Source organism: Lepidochelys kempii, chromosome 4, assembly GCF_965140265.1.
Source record: "Lepidochelys kempii isolate rLepKem1 chromosome 4, rLepKem1.hap2, whole genome shotgun sequence".
NCBI lineage: Eukaryota > Metazoa > Chordata > Testudines > Cheloniidae > Lepidochelys > Lepidochelys kempii.
In genome coordinates this window covers 141,071,150-141,094,329 of record NC_133259.1, presented here as the reverse complement: position 1 = coordinate 141,094,329, position 23,180 = coordinate 141,071,150, and the positions used below count along the sequence as shown (strand labels likewise).

The 23,180-nt window shown below is 47.2% G+C and overlaps 1 protein-coding gene across 1 annotated transcript in view; it reads left to right on the top strand.

Moving 5' to 3' along the window:
• Positions 1-23,180, top strand: part of LOC140911001 (dedicator of cytokinesis protein 2-like) — a 208,904-nt gene that overhangs the window by 139,385 nt on the left and 46,339 nt on the right. The window contains exon 20 of the mRNA XM_073343213.1: positions 7,254-7,343. Coding sequence (XP_073199314.1) covers positions 7,254-7,343 — 90 coding nt within the window. The remainder of the gene's footprint in view (positions 1-7,253; positions 7,344-23,180) is intronic.

The following is a 23,180-nucleotide window of genomic DNA, read 5'->3' as shown; positions in this document are numbered from 1 at the left end:
GCCTTGATGGTGAGTCTAGAAATTATTCTAAGTTCACACACTTTACTGAACACTTGCCACAAAAAGACCAATTTCAATCCCCTGTCTCTGAGGGTTAGTTGATTGCAAAAGCCTCCTTGTGGACTGTTCTCCGTGCTGCTGATGCAACTGAAGACTTTGCCTTTGAACGGCCAAAGCTCCTCACTCTATATCCTTACAGATTCAAGAGCAATGCTACAGTCACTGGGAATTTATGTGCCTGCAATAAAGAGACATTTTAGCAGAACTTAAACTCCACAATGTTCCAGCATTATGCACACCAGGCCTTTCCTAGCCCTTTGGAGCCTTTGAGGAAATTCAAACCTCAGAAAAGTGAACCACCTCCCTTTACAACTACCCAGTCTACACCCCTGTATAAGAGATTGTTTGGACGCCTTGGTTGAAGGCGTTGAGCAACTTTTTCCTCAGGATCCTCTACTGTACAACTCTACTGTCCATCCCTCTTTTGGAAACTGACTGTTACACTTCCCACCTGCCTGGGAGCAGATCACCTCAGACAAATTAGAGGTGGTCAGTGTGGGTTATTGCATCCACTTCCACTTTATTTATCCGTCCCTGTCCCTCTCTAAGGACCCTTATAAGGTGATAAGTAACAGACAGGATGGATTTGTCAAGAACAAATCATGTCAGACCAACCGGATAGCTTTCTTTGACAGGGTAACAAGCCTTGTGGAGAGGGGGAAAGCAATAAATGTGTTATAGCTTAACTTTGGTAAGGCTTTTCATACTGTCTAGCATAATGTTCTCAAACAAACTAGAGAAATGCAACCTAGATGGAGCTACTCTAAGGTGGATGCATAACTGATTAGGAAACCATTGGCAGAGATTAGTTATCAGTGGTTCACAGTCATGCTGGAAGAGCATATCAAGTGGGGTCCCGCAGGGGTAGGTTCTGGGTCTTGTTCTGTTCAATATCTTAATCAATGATTTAGATAATGGCATAGAGTGTACACTTATCAAGTTTGTGGAGGATACCAAGCTGGGAGGGGTTGCAAGTGCTTTGGAGGACTGGATTAGAATTCAAAATGATCTTGACAAACTGGAGAAATGGTCTGAAGTAAATAAGACAAAATTCAATAAGGACAAATGCAAAGTGCTGCACTTAGGAAGGGAGCCATCAGTTGCATGCATACGAAATGGGAAATGACTGCCTAGGAAGGAGTACTGCAGAAAGGGATCTGGGGGTGGATCACAAGCTAAATATGAGTCAACAGTGTAACGCTGTTGCAAAAAAAGCAAACATCATTCCAGGATGTATCATCAGGAGTGTTGTAAGCAAGACACAAGTAGTAATTTTTCTGCTCTACTCCACGCTGATTAGGTCTCAACTGGAGTAATGTGTCCAATTCTGGGTGCCACATTTCAGGAAAGATGTGAACAAATTGGAGAAAGTCCAGAGAAAAGCAACACAAATTATTAAAGATCTAGAAAATGTGACCTATGAGGAAAGATTGAAAAAATGGGGTTTGTTTAGTCTGGAGAAGAGAAGACTGAGAGGGGACATGATAACAGTTTTCAAGTATGTAAAAGGTTGCCATAAAGAAGAGGGTGATAAAATTGTGCTCCTTATCCACTGAGGATAGGACAAGAAGCAATGGGCTCAAATTGCAGCAAGGGCGGTTTAGGTTGGACATTAGGAAAAACTTCCTAACTGTCAGGTGGTTAAACACTGGAATAAATTGCCTAGGGAGGTTTTGGAATCCCCATCATTGGAGACTTTTAAGAGCAGGTTGGACAGACAACTGTCAGGAATGGTCTAGATAATACTTAGTCCTGCCTTGAGTGCAGGGGTCTGGACTAGATGGCCTCTCAAGGGTCTCAAAATTTTTACTTCAGTCTAAACAGATGTCTGTTTATTTTAAGTCAATTTAGATGGTAGCTCTTGGTAAATATCAGTCCTTTTGTGGTGAAGATTGCTCTCCCGTTACCAATCACTCTTCAGCAGTTTCTGAAGATAGACAGAGTTGGCATGATAAGCAGTCATCCAGTTAAAATGCCTATGAAATTTCCTATAGTAAGAGTGAGAAGCATAATAACTCTGCTATATTCGGTAATAGGACTTTCAGTATTCTTCATAATTCTGAGTCTCATAGAATCATAGAATCATAGAATATCAGGGTTGGAAGGGACCCCAGAAGGTCATCTAGTCCAACCCCCTGCTCAAAGCAGGACCAATTCCCAGTTAAAAGGAAAAGCCAGGAGAGCTCTCATCCTGAGGGCTGTAGGAACAGTCTTCCTGGGCTCTTCTTTTTGGAGGACTGGGGGATTGTTGGTGGTGGCTTTTCTTACATCATTTGGAATTTTTGTTTCACCACCTTCTTTTTCAATTCTATGAGTCTGTGATTCTCCCAAGGAGTTCTTAAGGCAGGAGGTACAATCTCTCCTGCTCTTGGGGATGATTGAACCAGTTCTACCCAAGTTTGTTGGAAGAGGGTTCAAGTCCAACTATTTCCTAGTCCTCAAAGAAGGTTAGGATGGAGACCAATCCTTGATCTCAGAAACTTGAACATCCATGTCCTTTTTCAGCACTTCAGAATGGTGATGCTAGCCATAGAATCATAGAACTGGAAGGGACCTTGAGAGGCCATCTAGTCCAGTCCCCTGCACTCAAGGCAGGACTAAGTATCATCTATATCATCCCTGACAGGTGTTTGTCCAACCTGCTCTTAAAAATCCCCAATGATGGAGATTCCACAACCTCCCTAGGCAATTTATTCCAGTGCTTAACCACTCTGACAGTTAGGAAGCTTTTCAAAATGTCCAACCTAAACCGCCCTTGCTGCAGTTTAAGATCATTGCTTCTTGCAATGTAAGCCCATTCCATCATAATTCCATCCCTAGATCCAGGAAATTGTTTCATCGCCTTTGGCCTATAGGACACCTACTTTCATGTAACTATCCACCCATCCCACAAGCATTTCCCATGTTTTATAATATGCTCAGATCATTACCAGTATGGAGTCCTCCCCTTTGGACTCTCTACAGCCCCAAGCCTCTTTACAAAGGTCCTCTTATTGGTACTTGCCTGCCTACATTAGTGGGGCATCACAGCATTCCCATACTTGGACAACTGGCTCCTCAGGGGTTGGTCCACTCTAGAGGTTCAGTTGGCAACCTCCAAGGCACTGGCCCTATTTCAGTCCCTGGGTTTCTGTGTCAATATGAAGAAGCCTACACTGACTCCGGTCCAGAAGATTGACTTCAACAGAGCTACTCTAGACTCCCTAATTGCCAGCGCCTGCTTGCCCAAGGAGTGGTTCTCTACTATGTCCAGTCTGATTTCAGTAGTACAGTGCAGCCCACAGATAATTACAAGGACCTGCTTACAACTCTTGGGCCACATATATGCCTCCATATTCATCATGGCTCATGTGTCTCAGGAGTCTTCTGACATGGCTAGGACTGCGTACATCCCAAACAGACAGTCTCTCCAAATGCATCACCGTATCTCCAAAAGTTCTGGACTCTGTCAGGTGGTGGAAGGAGTTCCCAGTGAAGGTCTGTGTGGGAACTCCATTCTCAGATTCCCCACCCTCGGAGATCCTCACAATAGATGCCTCACTTTTGCAAAGGGGGGCTCAACGCCAAAGGGCCACAGCCCAGGGGAAGTGGTCTATACATGAGGCCACACTCCACATCAACTTCCTAGAGCTAGAAGTGATTGGATATGCTTGCCAATACTTCCTTCACAGTGTACAGGGTCACTCCGTCAGGGTAATGCTGGACAACAGGGCAGCAATGTACTGTATCAATCGGCAGGATGGTGCAAGATCTCAGTCCTTATATATAGAATTGCTAAAACTCTGGAACTGGTGCGTTTCCCATCAGATAGAAATCTCAGCAGTTTATCTACCAGGCCTCCAGAATACAGTTGCAGACTTCATCAGCAGGAACTTCCATCAGAACCACAAATGGTAGCTCAACGATTCTGTCTTCCTCAGCATCTGCCAAACCTGGGCTTCTCCCAGAAGCAGATCTCTTTGTTACCCCAATCAACACAAAATGTCTCCTCTTCTGCTCCAAGAGAAGGTACAGCTGCAGCTCGTTAGGAGATGCCCTGATAAGACCTTGGCCTGTACCCTGATATATGCTTACCCATCTCTACCTCTGATCTTCAAGACCTTGTTCAAACTGCGACATGAACGAGTGAGGGTTATTTTCATAGCACTGTCCTGGCCAAGACAAGTACTCAAAACCTCCTTCAACTCTCTGTTGCAATGCTTCTCTGTCTTCCCTTCAGGAAGGATCTCCTGCTACAGAGCTCAGGGACGCTGGTCCATCCCAATTCCTTATCCTTAAACCTGAGAGCATGGTTCCTAGATGGTTCTTGGCATGGAGCTAACCTGTCCAGTCAGTTCTCCTATTTAGCTAGAAACCTACTGTCACGGAGTACCCGGGCGATGCTCTGGAACTGCTCCCTATGAAGCCAGTCAGGACTCTGGTGAAGTCTCCTCTCTGTGAGCAGACTGTCTTCAGGGCAAAAAGCTCACACGGCTTCCACCTTCCTGGGTCTGACCTCAGAGCATTCAGCATCCTCTGTCCCTCCGTGCACTTCCCACAGTGAGTCCACCTAGGTGGGGTCCTGGGGAAGCCAGAGGGTCCTGCCCCCCCAACTTCACAATCAGACGTGACTCTCAGCCAGCCAGTACAACAGAGGTTTATTAGATGAGAGGAACACTGTCTAAAACAGAGCTTTTAGGTACAGAGAACAAGACCCCTCAGCTGGGTCCATTTTGGGGGGCAGTGAGCCAGACAACCGTGTCTGCACTTCACTCCACGTCCCCAGCCAGCCCCAAACTGACTCAGTCTCCAGCCCCTCCTCCTCTGGGCTTTGTCCCTTTCCCAGGTCACTGGATTCCTTTGTTCTCTAATCCTTTAGCTTTCACCTTGCAGGGGGGGAATGGCCCAGGCCATCAGTTGCCAGGAGACAGAGTGTCAGACATTTATGTACACTGGCCCTTTGCTCTGCAACAATTACACCCCCTTATCCCACCACCTAGAGACTTAAGAAATGCATAGGGGAAACTGAGGTACCCCTACAGTATTTAGAGGAAACGTTAAGAACAGTCTCTACTTTGTCACACCTACTACTTGCAAAAAACTTACATTCAGAAGTGGAAATGCTTCCAGGTGTTCTCTTCAGTCCTCTTCTCAAGCATCAAGAGCTCTGCTCTACAAGATCCTAGATGACTTGTTAGATTTAAAGACACTGGGTTTATCAATGAGTTGCTGGAGGATTCTCTGCTCCTTGAAGTCTTTAAACCATGATTTGAGGACTTCAGTAGTTTAGCCATAGGTGAGAGGTTTATCGCAGGAGTGGGTGGGTGAGATTCTGTGGCCTGCGTTGTGCAGGGGGTCGGACTAGATGATCATAATGGTCCCTTCTGACCTTAATATCTATGAATCTACATTTGGCCAGTATTGTGGTCTTCCACTTGCCCATCAAGGGCTTATCAGTTTTTGCCCATCCTCCTACAACAAGATTCCTTATGGGCTCATACAACTTGTTGCCTCCTGTACAGAACTGGGGGCCCCAGTGGGACTTTAATGTGGTTCTCAGTGCCCTGTGGAAATCCCCTTTTGAAACTATGGCTACCTGCTCTCTCCTCCACCTCTCCCCCAATATTTCATTCCATATAGCCATCACTTCGGCTAGACAAGTGGAAGAACTGGGTGCTCTCATGGCAGACCCACCATTTGCTACTTTCTACAGAGATGAAGTTACACTATGTGTTGTGCTAACTGGGCCTACACATTTACTTTAATTGTAAGGTGAACTGGTGAAAGTAGGTAAAGGTCATCACAACAGTCCCCATTCTAGCTTCCTCCCTAAGGCCTCTTTGGAATACCATATTAATCAGGAAATCTGTCTACCAGTGTTCTGTCCAAAGCCTCATGCCTCCAAGGAGGAAACCAGCCTTTATACATTGGATCTTAGGAGGGCTCCCGGCTTCTACCTCTCCCAGATTATTCGTATCTTTTGCAGAGAGGATGACGTGACAGTCTATTTCCACATGAAGACTGACAAAGTGGGTCTTGGGTTGCATCTTAATGTGCTGTGAGACTCCTGGAATACGACAGTACACTCCACTAGGGCTCAGTCCACATCTATAGCCCTCGTGAAAGATGTTCCCATAGTTGAACTCTGCAGGACTGCAACTTGGTCCTCTGTCCATACCTTTGCCAAGCATTACACTCTCTTGCCTGCTTCTGGAGCTGACATGTTTGGTGACGCAGTCCTCCAAACTGCCTTGGATCTGCTTCCTCAGCGTCCACCTCCATGTTGAGGTACTGCTTGGGTATCTCCTATGGTGGAGCACCATAGAGACATATACTCAAAGAAGGAGAGGTTACTTACCTGTACAGTAACTTGAGTTCTTTGAGATGTTTTGACCCTATGGGTGCTCCACCTCCCTCCCTTCTCCCTCTCTGCTGCAGAAACTCTGACTTTGCAATTGAGAAGGAATTGAGTGGTGACAGGGCCATGCTTCCCTATATGCCAAGGGTGGCCAACCTGAGCCTGAGAAGGAGACAGAATTTACCAATGTACATTGCCAAAGAGCCACAGTAATATGTCAACAGCCCCCCACATCAGCTCCCCTGCTCCCCTTCCCCCCCACAAACTCCCAGCACCTCCTGCTCACTGCAGCCCCATCGATCAGCTCCTCCCCCTCCCTCCTTATACCTCCCAATGAACTGTTTTCTGGCGTGCAGGAGGCTCGGAGGGGTGGGGGGAGGAGCGAGGGCACGGCAGACTCAGGGAAGGGGTGGAGTGGGGGCAGGGCCTGTGGCAGAGCCAGGGGTTGAGCAGTGAGCACCCCAGGCACATTGGAAAGTTGGGGCCTGTAGCTCCGGCCCTGGAGTCAGTGCCGGTATAAGGTGCCACGTATTAACTTCTGAAGAGCCCATATGGCTCCGGAGCCACAGCTTGGCCACCCCTGCTATATGCCCTTGTATGGCAACACAAGGAGCTACTGTGTGAAGACTTGGGCCCACAGACACTGCTGTACTGTCTCCAGTGAAAAGCACACAGGCCTGCACTCATCCTATGGTGGAACAGCCACAGGGGCAAAACATCTCAAAGAACTCAAGTTACTGTACAAGTAACCAACCTCTGCTTTCCTTTCATTTGGGGTGAGGTGGCATTTGGGATGGGTCAGGGATCATACTAGGGGTTATCACTCAGGCTCCTGTTCTTCTTGTGTCTCCCCCAGTTCCTTCAGGACACCCTGGATGCCTTGTTCTCAATTATGATGGAGAATTCAGCCACCGATGTCTATGATACGCTCATCTTTGATGCTCTAGTAAGTAGGTTCCTGTTTCCCCCTGCCCAGCCCTGAACATGGGTGGGGCCAGGCCAGACCCTGCACCCCTCTATGCTCCCACCAATTGATCTACGTACTGCCAAACTCATTCAGTTGTTTACCCTCTCATTAGCTCATTCTCCCATCTCTACACCAATGGGAGGCAGTGCACTTTATTCTCCTCGGCAGTGGCCAGTTCTGACCCAGCAGAGGAACCACCAGTGATGTCCAAAAGAAATTCCTCAAAAGCAGGCGAGATCACAGACTGGGAGAAAAGACGGAGGAAACTCTTGAGATATCTAGCACAGGATTTGCCATTCCTGATCAGATCATGTAACATCCTGGAGCCATCTAGCAATGGCCTCGGATCCTTTTAGATCTCACGGGACCAGCAAGGTTGAGTTTGGTTGTAGAGGTTGCTCTCCCTGCAGAGTGAGTGCTGACTCCAATGCCCCAGAGCGGCACTAAGGTGTGTCATGTTGCACAGAGTGGTGTAATTCAGTAGGGAAGCATTTTCCCTTCCAAGTTAATACTTGCCCTAATGCCTTAGTGCAGTGCTAGGGCAGCTGTGCTCCAGCCAGTAGTTCGAGTGACTCAGAAGGAGGTGCTTACTCCTGAGTCAGGACTGACTCCACTGCCATAGCAACAAGGTTCTGAACAGTAAGAGTCCCAGGGCAGAATGACTGCGGTGTTCCCAGCTGATGTGGCCGGTGTGAGCAGTGGGGGGAAATGAGCTCTGTGCGCACACTATCTGTAAATCATAGAATAGAAGAGGTCCCTTCCAGCCCTAGACAAGAGGTCATCTAGTCCAGTGGCTCTCAACCTTTCTAGACTACTGTATCCCTTTTAGGAGTCTGATTTGTCTTGCGCACCTCAAGTTTCATCTCATTTAAAAAACTACTTGCCTACAAAATCAGACATAAAAATACAAGAGTGTCACAGCACACTAGTACTGAAAACTTGCTGACTTTCTCATTTTTACCATATAATTATAAAATGAATTGGAATATAAATATTGTACTTACATTTCAGTGTATAGTATATAGAACAGTATAAACAAGCCCCTGAATGAAATTTTAGTTTGTACTGACTTGGCTAGTGCTTTTTATGTTGTCTGCTGCAGGCAAATATTTAGATGAGTTGATGTGTCCCCTGGAAGACCTCTGTGTACCCCCAGGGATACATGTACCCCTGGTTGAGAACCACTGCTCTAGCCCCCCCACCCCCGCTGAGGCAGAATTAAGATGTTTGTCTAACCTGCTCCTAAAAACCTCCAACAACAGGGATTCCACAGCCTCCCTAGATAATCTGTTCCATTGCTTATCTATCTTTAGAGTTAGAAAGATTCTTAATGTCTAACCTAAATCTTCCTTGCTGCAAACTAAGCCAATTACTTCTTGTCCTACTCTTGGTGGACCTGGAGAACAATTGTTCTTTTTTGAATGGATGCCAATGTGTATTCCATTCAGGTATGTGTGTACGCAGTGTACCAGAGCGAGAAGCTTTTGCCGCACTACCTATTGAGTTACTGCAGGCAGTTTGACAAGATGTGAGTACCAACCTCAGGGCAGACTAGAATCCTATTTTTGATGTCTCCAACTCAAGGAATATCTCCAACACACCTCTGAACAGCATACTAACCCACAGAGACTGGTAATAGCTCACCTTACCTGATCACTCTCATTACAGTTTCAGAGTAACAGCCGTGTTAGTCTGTATTCGCAAAAAGAAAAGGAGTACTTGTGGCACCATAGAGACTAACCAATTTATTTGAGCATGAGCTTTCGTGAGCTACAGCTCACTTCATCGGATGCATACCGTGGAAACTGCAGCAGACTTTATATATACACAGAGAATATGAAACAATACCTCCTCCCACCCCACTGTCCTGCTGGTAATAGCTTATCTAAAGTGATCATCAGGTGGGCCATTTCCAGCACAAATCCAGGTTCTCTCACCCTCCACACAAATTCACTCTGTATGGTAACACCCATTATTTCATGTTCTCTGTGTATATAAAATCTCCCCACTGTATTTTCCACTGCATGCCTCCGATCTGTAGCTCATGAAAGCTTATGCTCAAATAAATTTGCTAGTCTCTAAGGTGCCACAAGTCCTCCTGTTCTTTTTGCAGGGAACCAGGTCACAAATCCCAAATTGGTTATGGGCTTTATCCTTAAATTTCACCAACCAATTATAAACTCCTCAGGCACTATAACAGCCTAACCACGGGGTGACAGACAGTCCCATTAGGCATTCCAAACGGTCTCACCTGCCTTTGAGGTGGGTGGTCCCTTACACCGAGAGTCATAGCAATACTCAGGTTACTTCCAGTCAAAAAGGACCAGTCACTTACCACAGGTCAGTTGCACCTTAGATCTCACACGAAAGACAATGCTTGTAGCCAGTCCTATAATAAACTCTATTAAGATTTATTATATAGGAAAAGGAAATAGAGTTATTTACAGGATTAAAGCAAGTAAATATATATGCACACAAATTATTTCCAATCTTACTTTTCAAAAGGTAATAGAAGCTTCTGTAATAAGAAAGCTCTATATGTTCTTTAGGGCTAATCCAGACTAAGCAGCTGGGGATCCCTTGCTTATGCCCAGAAACCTTGCCCCCTAGAGTCCAAGCAGCACATAGATATAGTTCCTTCTCGGTAGGGGTTTTTCATCTCTCTCCTCCCTTGTACTCTGAACTGACAACTCAGCTAACAGGAGGAATTCACTTGCATGACTCATCTTCATGGCGTGGGGAGGGCAGAACAACAAAATGTCTTTTCTTCTCTTTAATGTTCCATAATAGTCTGTCTGGTGTCGATGGACCTTCTCTGTTGGGCAGGAGGTAACACCTTCTGCTGGAGACCAGCACTTCACACAAGTTAATGTCTCTCTCCTATCTCGTGATTTACACAGCTACAGAGGCTCCCAACAGAACCACTCAAGTATTACCTTCTGATTTATAAAAAGAAAAGGAGTACTTGTGGCACCTTAGAGACTAACCAATTTATTTGAGCATGAGCTTTCGTGAGCTACAGCTCACTTCATCAGATGTTTACCGTGGAAACTGCAGCAGACTTTATATACACACAGAAATCATGAAACAATACCTCCTCCCACCCCACTGTCCTGCTGGTAATAGCTTATCTAAAGTGATCAACAGGTGGGCCATTTCCAGCACAAATCCAGGTTTTGTGCTGGAAATGGCCCACCTGTTGATCACTTTAGATAAGCTATTACCAGCAGGACAGTGGGGTGGGAGGAGGTATTGTTTCATGATTTCTGTGTGTATATAAAGTCTGCTGCAGTTTCCACGGTAAACATCTGATGAAGTGAGCTGTAGCTCACGAAAGCTCATGCTCAAATAAATTGGTTAGTCTCTAAGGTGCCACAAGTACTCCTTTTCTTTTTGCGAATACAGACTAACACGGCTGTTCCTCTGAAACCTTCTGATTTATAACATTTGTATCTGATATCATATGAATGCAGGCAGCAATTCAGAAGCATTCAATCAAGTCTTAACACATTCTTATATTTCTAATACTGATTTTAACAATACTAACACACAGATGAGCCAGACTGATTCAAGGTATATATTTGTCAGTTTTTCATACAGGCATGGGGACCTTGGCATAAGCTGGCACCTGGTCTGCCAGTGTCATACCCATCATGGCAACACATGCGCCCTATACCTCCTCGTGGCAGCTCTTGAAGGTATAAGGGCAACACCACCCTAGTCCCCCTCAGTTCCTTCTAGTGGCCAGAGTCAGAATTCCCCATGTAGTTCTTACTTTGTTTTGCTGCTCATAGCTAGTTTAGCTTCTTCCTGAAAATAGTTTGTAATAAGTAGCAGTTTGTACCTGTGGTTAGGTTTTATTTAAAGTTTTTCAGTTTATTTAATAGTTACTACTTGGGCTTAGTGGAATGCAGAGCACTGAGGGCATGCAGGACTTTACAGGCTTCAAACATTGCCTTTTGTATGGGGTTACTAGTTGTAATAGTGACCTCCACACGTGTTTCTTGTGCCTCAGTGAGGGACACATCAAGGAGAGGTAACATCTGCCACACCTTGAAAAAGTGAGTAGAGATTGCCAGGGATCTGTGTTTCCAGCAGGACCTCCTTGAACAAGCCATGAGGCTTGCTTTGGCAACAAAACCAGTGCCAGATAGCTCTGTCCATCCTCATTTGTCCACCAACCTTGCGGAAGCCCAGGATAGATTGTTGGACTCTGACTCCCCTCTAAGAAGGGGGGGTTGTTTGTCCTCTCCTGGGGTTCCCCACAAGACAACCTAAAAGATGGAAAGAGGTTGTTCTTCGAGTGCTTGCTCATATCCATTCCAATTAGGTGTGTGCACGCTACATACACAGTTCGCTGGAAGGTTTTTCCCTTAGCAGTATCCGTCGGGTTGGCTCTGGAGCCCCCTGGAGTCACACCTCCATGGCACCGCATATAGGGCCCCACCACCTCTCCAGTTCCTTCTTGCCGCCATTGACAGTCAGAGCGTTCCCTCTCTCATGTTCAACAAGCGATCCTCTAGCATAGTTTTCTGTAAATAGTTAAAGATAGTTAAAAAAAGTTATATATTTGGACTTGGGAGAGGAAAACAACCCCCAGTACCCCATTTCCCCATCCCTCTCCTGAGCCCAGGGCATGCCTCGGACCCAGGGGTTTAAGCTGTGTGGGGTTTGCCAGAAGCCTATGCCCAAGGGTGACCCACACTCAGCTTGTCTAAAGTGCTTAGGGGAGGTCCCATCAGGTGTAAGATCTGGAGCTCAGGGGAAAGGGGTTTTACTCCCGGTATTTCCTAATGTGAAAAGCAAAAGGGGGCCTCAGACCCATTTTGGACTCGCACAATCTCAACAGGTTCATGAAGAAACTAAAGTTTTGTATGGTTTCAGAGTAACAGCCGTGTTAGTCTGTATTCGCAAAAAGAAAAGGAGTACTTGTGGCACCTTAGAGACTAACCAATTTATTTGAGCATGAGCTTTCGTGAGCTACAGCTCACTTCATCGGATGCATACCGTGGAAACTGCAGCAGACTTTATATACACACAGAGAACATGAAACAATACCTCCTCCCACCCCACTGTCCTGCCGGTAATAGCTTATCTAAAGCGATCATCAAGTTGGGCCATTTCCAGCACAAATCCAGGTTCTCTCACCCTCCACCCCCCACACACACAAACTCACTCTCCTGCTGGCAATAGCTCATCCAAACTGACCACTTTCCAAGTTTAAATCCAAGTTTAACCAGAACGTCTTGATGGAAGATGGAAGTTCCACCATGATTTCAACAACTTCCATCCCACCATCAACCTCAGCCTGGTCCAGTCCACACAAGAGATCCACTTCCTGGACACTACAGTGCTAATAAACAATGGTCACAAACACCACCCTATACCGGAAACCTACTGACCGCTATTCCTACCTACATGCCTCCAGCTTTCACCTTGACCACACCACACGATCCATCGTCTACAGCCAAGCTCTGCGATACAACCGCATTTGCTCCAACCCCTCAGACAGAGACAAACACCTACAAGATCTCTATAAAGCTTTCTTACAACTACAATACCCACCTGCGGAAGTAAAGAAACAGATTGATAGAGCCAGAAGAGTTCCCAGAAGTTACCTACTACAGGACAGGCCTAACAAAGAAAATAACAGAACGCCACTAGCCGTCACCTTCAGCCCCCAACTAAAACCCCTCCAACGTATTAAGGATCTACAACCTATCCTAAAGGATGACCCAACACTCTCACAAATCTTGGGAGACAGGCCAGTCCTTGCCTACAGACAGCCCCGCAACCTGAAGCAAATACTCACCAACAACCACATACCACACAACAGAACCACTAACCCAGGAACTTATCCTTGCAACAAAGCCCGTTGCCAACTGTGCCCACATATCTATTCAGGGGACACCATCACAGGGCCTAATCACATCAGCCACACTATCAGAGGCTCGTTCACCTGCACATCCACCAATGTGATATATGACATCATGTGCCAGCAATGCCCCTCTGCCATGTACATTGGTCAAACTGGACAGTCTCTACGTAAAAGAATAAATGGACACAAATCAGATGTCAAGAATTATAACATTCATAAACCAGTCGGATTGAACACTTCAATCTCTCTGGTCACGCAATCACAGACATGAAGGTCGCTATCTTAAAACAAAAAAACTTCAAATCCAGACTCCAGCGAGAAACTGCTGAATTGGAATTCATTTGCAAATTGGATACTATTAATTTAGGCTTAAATAGAGACTGGGAGTGGCTAAGTCATTATGCAAGGTAGCCTATTTCCCCTTGTTTTTTCCTACCCCCCTGCCCCCCCCAGACGTTCTGGTTAAACTTGGATTTAAACTTGGAGAGTAGTCAGTTTGGATGAGCTATTGCCAGCAGGAGAGTGAGTTTGTGTGTGGGGGGGTGGAGGGTGAGAGAACCTGGATTTGTGCTGGAAATGGCCCAACTTGATGATCACTTTAGATAAGCTATTACCAGCAGGACAGTGGGGTGGGAGGAGGTATTGTTTCATGTTCTCTGTGTGTATATAAAGTCTGCTGCAGTTTCCACGGTATGCATCCGATGAAGTGAGCTGTAGCTCACGAAAGCTCATGCTCAAATAAATTGGTTAGTCTCTAAAGGTGCCACAAGTACTCCTTCTCTTTTTGTAAAGTTTTGTATGGTCTCTTAGACCACTATCATCCCATCCCTGGATCCAGGAGATTGGTATGCTGCCCTTTACTTCAAGGACGCATACTTCCACATTTCCATAATCCTGCCCCACAGGTGCTTCTTAAGGTTCGCAGTCAGGAGTTCCCACTACCAATTCACAGTATTACTGTTCGGCCTATCATCAGCACCTTGGATGTTCACCAAATGTATGTCGGTTGTGGCTGCTTTTCCATGGAACAGGCAGGGTTCAGGTATTTCTGTACCTTGACTGCTGGCTAGTCAAGGGCTAGTCCAGAACACAAGTGTATCAATAGGTCACCCTCATAAGATCCACCTTCAGCGCACTAGGCCTCCTTTGAAACACTCGAAGTCAATGCTCACCCCTACTCAGAATAGAGTTCATAGGGGCAGTGCTAGACTCTAGACAGGCCAGAGTGTTCTTATGAGATAACTGGCTCTGTGGATGAGGGAAAAGCAGTCGATGTGTTGTTAGTGTCAAAAGCTTTGCTAAAGTCAAGGGTCTCCCACAGTATTGTTGCCAGTAAGTTAAAGTATGGGCTGGATGAATAGACAATAAGGTGGATAGAAAGCTGGCTAGATTGTCGGGTTCAACGGGTAGTGATCAATGGCTCCATGTCTAGTTGGCAGCCGGTATCAAGTGGAGTGCCCCAAGGGTCAGTCCTGGGGCTGGTTTTGTTCAATATCTTCATTAAAGATCTGGAGGATGGTGTGGATTGCACTCTCAGCAAGTCTGCAGATGACACTAAACTGGGAGGACAGGTAGATACGCTGGAGGGTAGGGATAGGATACAGAGGGTCCTAGACAAATTAGAAAATTGGGCCAAAAGAAATCTGATGAGGTTCAACAAGGACAAGTGCAGAGTCCTGCACTTAGGACGGAAGAATCCCATGCACCGCTACAGACTAGGGACCGAGTGGCTAGGCAGCAGTTCTGCAGAAAAGGACCTAGGGGTTACAGTGGAGGAGAAGCTGGATATGAGTCAACAGTGTGCCCTTGTTGCCAAGAAGGCCAACGGCATTTTGGGATGTATAAGTAGGGGCATTGCCAGCAGATCGAGGGACGTGATCATTCTTCTCTATTTGACATTGGTGAGGCCTCATCTGGAGTACTGTGTCCAGTTTTAGGCCCCACACTACAAGAAGGATGTGGAAAAATTGGAGAGAGTCCAGCGGAGGGCAACAAAAATGATTAGGGGTCTGGAACACATGAGTTATGAGGAGAGGCTGAGGGAACTGGGATTGTTTAGTCTGTGGAAGAGAAGAATGAGGGGGGATTTGATAGCTGCTTTCAACTACCTGAAAGGGGTTCCAACGAGGATGGCTCTAGACTGTTCTCAGTGGTAGCAGATGATGGAATGAGGAGTAATGGTGTCAAGTTGCAGTGGGGGAGGTTTAGGTTGGATATTAGGAAAAACTTTTTCACTAAGAGGGTGGTGAAACACTGGAATGCGTTACCTAGAGAGGTGGTGGAATCTCCTTCCTTAGGAGTTTTTAAGGTCAGGCTTGACAAAGCCCTGGCTGGGATGATTTAGTTCGGGATTGGTCTTGCTTTGAGCAGGGTGTTGAACTAGATGACCTCCTGAGGTCCCTTCCAACCCTGATATTCTAGGATTCTATATCTCAGTTGCATTTCCAGGCCATTCACGACATCATATAGGACCTCAGATCGTTCCCTATAACCACAGTAAGGAGTTGCTTTAAACTCCTAGGTCACATGGCATCTTGCACATATGTAGTGCAATGTGCAAGGCTCAGACCTTTCCAAGCTTGGCTAGCATTGGTGTATCGACCGATCAGGCACAGCCTAGATGTTGTGGTTACCCTTTCACTGGGGGTCCTCAAGTCTCTTCACTGGTGGCTTGACCTGCACTTGGTGTGCACAGGAGTTGTGTTCTCTAAACCATGGGGTGGGGAGCTCTCAAGGTTCCTTCCCCACTCTGAATTCTAGAGTACGGATGTGGGGACCTGCATCAAAGACCCCCTAAGATTATTCTTACCAGCTTAGGTTAAAAACTTCCCTAAGGTACAAACTTTGCCTTGTCCTTGAACAGTATGCTGCCACCACCAAGCGTTTTAAACAAAGAACAGGGAAAGAGACCACTTGGAGACATCTTCCTCCAAAATATCCCCCAAGCCCTACACCCCCTTTCCTGGGGAAGGCTTGATAAAAATCCTCACCAGTTGATACAGGTGAACACAGTCCCAAACCCTTGGATCTTAAGAACAATGAAAAATCAATCAGGTTCTTAAAAGAATTTTAATTAAAGAAAAGGTAAAAGAATCACCTCTGTAAAATCAGGATGCAATACCTTACAGGGTAATCAGATTCAAAATATAGAGAATCCCTCTAGGCAAAACCTTAAGTTACAAAAAGACACAAAAACAGGAATATACATTCCCTCCAGCACAGCTTATTTTACCAGCCATTAAACAAAAGAAAATCTAATGCATTTTCTAGCTAGCTTACTTACTAACTTAACAGGAGTTGGAAGGCTTACATTTCTGATCTGTTCCCGGCAAAAGCATCACACAGAGAGAACCCTTTGTTTCCCTCTCTCCTCCCCCCCCCCCACCCCCCCCCCCGATTTGAAAGTATCTTGTCCCCTTATTGGTCATTTTGGGTCAGGTGCCAGTGAGGTTATCTTAGCTTCTTAACCCTTTACAGGTGAAAGAGTTTTGCCTCTGGCCAGGAGGGATTTTATAGCACTGTATACAGAAAGGTGATTACCCTTCCCTTTATATTTATGACAGGAGTACACCTTGGAGAGAACAGAACTCAGGGCCTCTGGTCTCCGGAGGAACTCTTGCTTCACATCAATGTGAGAGAGCTCAGGGCTGTCCGACAGGCATGTCGGGTCTTTTGGCCTCTCCTGGAGGGCATGTGCATATCAGTCCTGACAGACAATACAACAGCAATGTTTTATATCAGCGAACAGGGGCACACACTCCTCTCCCCTGTGTCAGGAAGCCCTCAAGCTGAGAGTTCTGCATAGCACACTCCATATTTTTGGAAGCATCCTGTCTTCCAGGGTCTCAGAATGAACTAGCAGACTATCACGAGTGGTCTATCTGCCCGGATGTAATAAGCAGTATCTTCTAGCAGAGGGGAGTTCCCCAGATCGATCTGTTTGCCACAGTGGCCAACAGGAAGTGCCTACAATTCTGGTCCTTCCTGAACCACAGCCTGGATTCGATGGCAGACACGTTTCTGTTTCCATGGAAGGACTGCCTGTTTTACGCTGTAGTGAGGCGATGACTCACCAGTGCAGCTCCTCCTGCTGGTTGTCTCGGGAATTAGCTCTTCCAGCCTGGAGCGCCCTCTGCAGGCTGGTGTCTTGCCTGCCACTGGCCCCCCATATCCCTCCTGGACCCCAGTGCCCCTTTACCTTGGGGTGCTGCCCCCTGGCAGTGCTCCCACACTCTGGGTCTCCCCTCCCCAGGGAACCCCCAACCCTCTATCCCCTCCTTGCCTCAGTGGCTACTGCCGTCACCCTCTAGCCCCTGCTCTCTGGGGCAGACTGCAGTTGCTAAACCACTCATCAGCAAGGGGGTTGGACCAGCTGCCTCTGTTATTCCCAGCCTACGCTTCTGTAGCCCCAGTACCTTTCCTGGCCTTTAGCAAGGCCTGCAGCCAGGGGTTTCTCCAGGCTGGAGCTCCCCAGCTTCTCTGGCCTTTCCCCAGCCCTGCTCCACTCCAGGTACCCTTATCTCCCAGGCAGCCAGTCCTTCCTCTCTCAAAAGACAGCGAGAGAGAGAGAGAGAGAAGGAAGATCCTGGGAACTACAGGCCAGTCAGCCTCACCTCAGTCCCTGGAAAAATCATGGAGCAGGTCCTCAAAGAATCAATCCTGAAGCACTTGCATGAGAGGAAAGTGATCAGGAACAGCCAGCATGGATTCACCAAGGGAAGGTCATGCCTGACTAATCTAATCGCCTTTTATGATGAGATTACTGGTTCTGTGGATGAAGGGAAAGCAGTGGATGTATTGTTTCTTGACTTTAGCAAAGCTTTTGACACCCGGTCTCCCATAGTATTCTTGTCACCAAGTTAAGGAAGTATGGGCTGGATGAATGCACTATAAGGTGGGTAGAAAGCTGGCTAAATTGTCGGGCTCAACGGGTAGTGATCAATGGCTCCATGTCTAGTTGGCAGCCGGTATCAAGTGGAGTGCCCCAAGGGTCGGTCCTGGGGCCGGTTTTATTCAATATCTTCATAAATGATCTGGAGGATGGTGTGGATTGCACTCTCAGCAAATTTGCGGATGATACTAAACTGGGAGGAGTGGTAGATACGCTGGAGGGGAGGGATAGGATACAGAAGGACCTAGACCAATTGGAAGATTGGGCCAAAAGGAATCTGATGAGGTTCAATAAGGATAAGTGCAGGGTCCTGCACTTAGGACGGAAGAACCCAATGCACAGCTACAGACTAGGGACCGAATGGCTAGGCAGCAGTTCTGCAGAAAAGGACCTAGGGGTGACAGTGGACGAGAAGCTGGATATGAGTCAGCAGTGTGCCCTTGTTGCCAAGAAGGCCAATGGCATTTTGGGATGTATAAGTAGGGGCATAGCGAGCAGATCGAGGGACGTGATCGTTCCCCTCTATTCAACATTGGTGAGGCCTCATCTGGAGTACTGTGTCCAGTTTTGGGCCCCACACTTCAAGAAGGATGTGGATAAATTGGAGAGAGTCCAGCGAAGGGCAACAAAAATGATTAGGGGACTGGAACACATGACTTATGAGGAGAGGCTGAGGGAGCTGGGATTGTTTAGCCTGCAGAAGAGAAGAATGAGGGGGGATTTGATAGCTGCTTTCAACTACCTGAAAGGGGGTTCCAAAGAGGATGGCTCTAGACTGTTCTCAATGGTAGCAGATGACAGAACGAGGAGTAATGGTCTCAAGTTGCAGTGGGGGAGGTTTAGATTGGATATTAGGAAAAACTTTTTCACTAAGAGGGTGGTGAAACACTGGAATGCGTTACCTAGGGAGGTGGTAGAATCTCCTTCCTTAGAGGTTTTTAAGGTCAGGCTTGACAAAGCCCTGGCTGGGATGATTTAACTGGGAATTGGTCCTGCTTTGAGCAGGGGGTTGGACTAGATGACCTTCTGGGGTCCCTTCCAACCCTGATATTCTATGATTCTATGATTCTATTCTATGACTTCCTGAGTTCCTGGCTCACAGCCCTTTTATAGGGCCAGCTGTGACCTGATTGGGGCATAGCCCCATCTGTGGCTGTTTCCCCAATCAGCCTAGGCTTTTCTCTCAACCCTGGCCCTCTGCAAGGGCTGGTTTTTAACCCCTTCTGAGCCGGAGTGGGCTAACCACCCCACTAAATACGCGTTCCCTCCATACCGCTGATTCACAAGTCATCCTCAAAATCCAGGGCAACAGAACCCCAGTGATCCTGGTGGCACCAGCCTGGCCATGTCAGCATTGGTACACCATGCTATGGAGCTATCACTCTACCTCTGGTTCTGGACCTCACTCAACATCACGGAAAGCTTCAGCACCCCAATCTCGAGTCTCTCCACCTCGCGGCCTGGAAGCTGCATGGTTGAACCCGCTAGAGCTCACTTGCTCAGTCCCCACTAGGGAGGTTCTTCTGGGTAGCAGAAAACTTTCGGCCAGAGCTACTTACCTGGCCAAGTGGAAAAGATTCGCGATTTGGTGCTCGCAGAGCCATATCCCTCCGACACAATTGTTGGTGCCCTTTAACTTGGACTATCTCCTAAAGTTGAAACAGTGCTTGTCTCACTCTTGATAAAGGTTCACCGGGCTGCCATCTCAGCTTTTCCACTAGAGAGCGTGGCCACTCCATCTTCAATAACCAAATGGTGTGGCGGTTCCTCAAGGGGTTGGACATATTATATCTTCCTATTCGGCGGCCCACTCCCACTTGAGAGCTTAACTTGATACTCTTGAGGCTGATGGGGCACCCGTTTGAGCCCCTAGTGACATGCTTACTTCTCTACCTCTCCTATACGGTGGCCTTTTTGGTTTGCAATAGCATCAGCCAGAAGGGTGTCTGAGCTCAAGGCTCTCACATCCAAGCCTTCATATACACCATATTTTACAAAGATAAAGTGCAACTGCGATCTCACCTGACCTTCCTCCCGAAGGTGGTCTTGAATTTCCACACCAACCAAGGCAAATTGCTTCCAATCTTTTTCCCGAAACCCCATGCAAATAGCTGTGAGCAGAGTCTCCGCTCCCTGGATGTGCGGCGTGCACTGGCATTTTATATTGAACTAAGCTGTTCCACAAGTCAAACCAGCTGTTTGTTGCGGTGGCAGATAGGATGAAAGGCCTCCCAGTGTCCATGCAAAGGATATCATTTTGGATCATGTCCTGTATCTGGGTTTGTTACGATCTCGCAAAGGTCCCCGCCCCTGCTCTGACTGTGCACTCTACTAGAGCTCAGGCACCTTCGGCGGGCTTCCTGGCCCAGGTACCGATCCAGGAGATATGTAGAGCAGCTACATGGTCCTCTGTCCACACCTTCACTTTTCATTATGCGATCACCCAGCATGCCAGGGACAATACAGTGTTCGGCAGGGCAGTGCTTCAGTCAGCGATTCCATGAACTCTGACCCCACCTCCTACATAAGGCTTGGGAGTCACCTAATTTGAATCAATGAGCAAGCACTCGAAGAAGAAGAAACAGTTACTTGAAGGGTTCATGTAGAGTTCATGCACCTGGAAACATTCAGGGCACACTGACTGTTGTGTAGGAGCAGTGCGCACACAGCTCCGTCCAAGGGCATGGACCATGGAAAGTCGCCCAGAGGACATGAACTGTGGAAAGCTTCCTTAAACTCGGCTCAAAGCCTAAAAACAAAAATTGTAATAAATAAAAACTAATAAATAAAAATATTAATCAAAATCATATTATTTCCTTTGTTAATGCCTTTTACAATCAAATATATAATACACAAAAAAATTTTAAAAAAGCTAACAAAAAGCAATCCCGTCAACAAACCAGCCTGCTTGCTTGCTTAAAGCCATGTCCTGTCTTACATTTAAACCGCAACAGTTACTCACCTTCTTGTAACTGTTGTTCTTTGAGATGCGTTGCTCACATCCATTTCAAACCCACCCTCCTTCTCCTCTGTCGGAGTATCCGGCAAGAAGGAACCGGAGAGGCGGCGGGGCCCTATATGCGGCACCATGAAGGCGCAACTCCAGGGGGCTCCAGAGCTGACCCGACAGATGCTGCTAAGGGAAAAACCTTCCAGCGAACTGTGCATGTGGTGTGTACACACCTAATTGGAATGGAGGTGAGCAACACATCTCGAAGAACAGTTACGAGAAGGTGAGTAACCGTTTCTTCTCTACGTCCAAAAGAGTCTTCTTCCTCAAAGGGAGGTTCTGAGCAGCACCAAGATTCACTGGTTACACAGAGTGGCGCCGAGCCATCCACCCCGTCTCCCTGATACTGAGACGAGATTTTACGGCACCATAACACCAGAACCATCCATGTGGTGGCCATTGAGTCTAATGCAGAGGGACATTGTCAGAACGTCCATACTGGGTGCAAACCAATAGACCATCTGGCCCAACATCCTGTTTTCTGACAGTGGCAGGTGCCAGATGCCCTGGTCTATTCAGTCCCTCTGAAGCAATTATTGAGTGATCCATCCCTTGTCATGCAGGACCAGCTTGTCATGCAGTCCCATCCCTTGTCATGCAGTCAGAGGTGTAGGGACACCCAGACCATGGAATTGCATCACTGACCATCTTGGCTAACAGCCATTGATGGCTGTATCGTACATGAACTTACTTAGCTCTTTTTTAAACCCAGGTACAATTTTGACCTTCACAGCATCCCCTGGCAACAAGTTCCACAGGTTGCCTGTGCATTGTGTAAAGTATTTCCTTATGTTTCTTTTAAACATGCTGCTTATTAATTTCATTGGGTGACCCCTGGTTCTTGTGTTGCATGCACTTTCTTCACACTAGTCATGATTTTATAGACCTCTCTCATATCCCCCGTAGTCGCCTCTTCCAAACTGAGCAGCCTCAGTCTTTTTACTGTCCTCCTAAGGAAGCTGTTCCATCCCCCTCAGCATTTTTGTTGCCCTTCTCTGTACTTCTTCCAATTCCAATACCATTGTTGAGATAGGGCAACCAGAACTACAAACAGTATTCAAGGTGTGGGTGTACCATGATTTTTATACTGTAGCTGCACACTGACTGAATGTTTTCAGACATTTAATTAGCTGTTACCACTTGGAGTCATTGTGGATAGTTCTCTGAAAACATCTGCTCAGTGTGCAGCAGCAGTCAAAAACCCGAAAAGAGTGTTAGAAACCACTAGGAAAGGGATAAATAATAAGACAGAAAATATAATGTAAATGTATGGCAGATGCACACTTTGAATACTGCATGCAATTCTGGTTACACCACTCCAAAAAAGATATATCAGATTTGGAAAAAGAACAAAAAAGGACAACCAAAATGCTGAGGGGTATGGAACAGCTTCCATATGAGGAGAGATTAGAAAGACTGGGACTGTTCTGCTTAGAAAAGAGATGACTGGGGCAGGGGTGGCAGGTTTGTAGAAATTTTGGTGGTGCCCAGAACCCACCCCCCCAAACTCTGCCCCACTGCTTAAGGCTCTGGGAGAGAGTTTGGGTTGGGGGAGGAGGTCTGGGATGCAGGCCCTGAGCTGGGGAAGGGGATTGAGGTGCAGGATGCGAGAGAGGTTGGACTCTGGGAGGCAGTTTGGAGGGGTGCAGAGAGCTGGGGTCAGGCTCTGGAGAGAGTTTGGGGGCCAGAGGGAGGGGGTGCAGGCTCTGGGAAGGAGTTTGGGGGCAGGAGAGGATGTGTGGGAAGGGGGTGGGGGTGCAGGCTCTGGGAAGGAGTTTGGGGGCAGGAGAGGATGTGCGGGAAGGGGGTGGGGGTACAGGCTCTGGGATGGAGTTTGGGTGCTGTGCGCAGGCTCCGGGCTGGGACAGGGGCTGGGGTGCAGGAGGGGATGAGGGGTGCAGGCGCTGGGAAGGAGTTTGGGGGCCAGAGGGAGGGGGTGCAGGCTCTGGGAGGGAATTTGGGTGCCGAACAGGGGGTGCAGCGCTTACCTGGGGCTCCTAGGCAGGGCAGGCTGGGAGTCTCCATGTGCTGCTACCC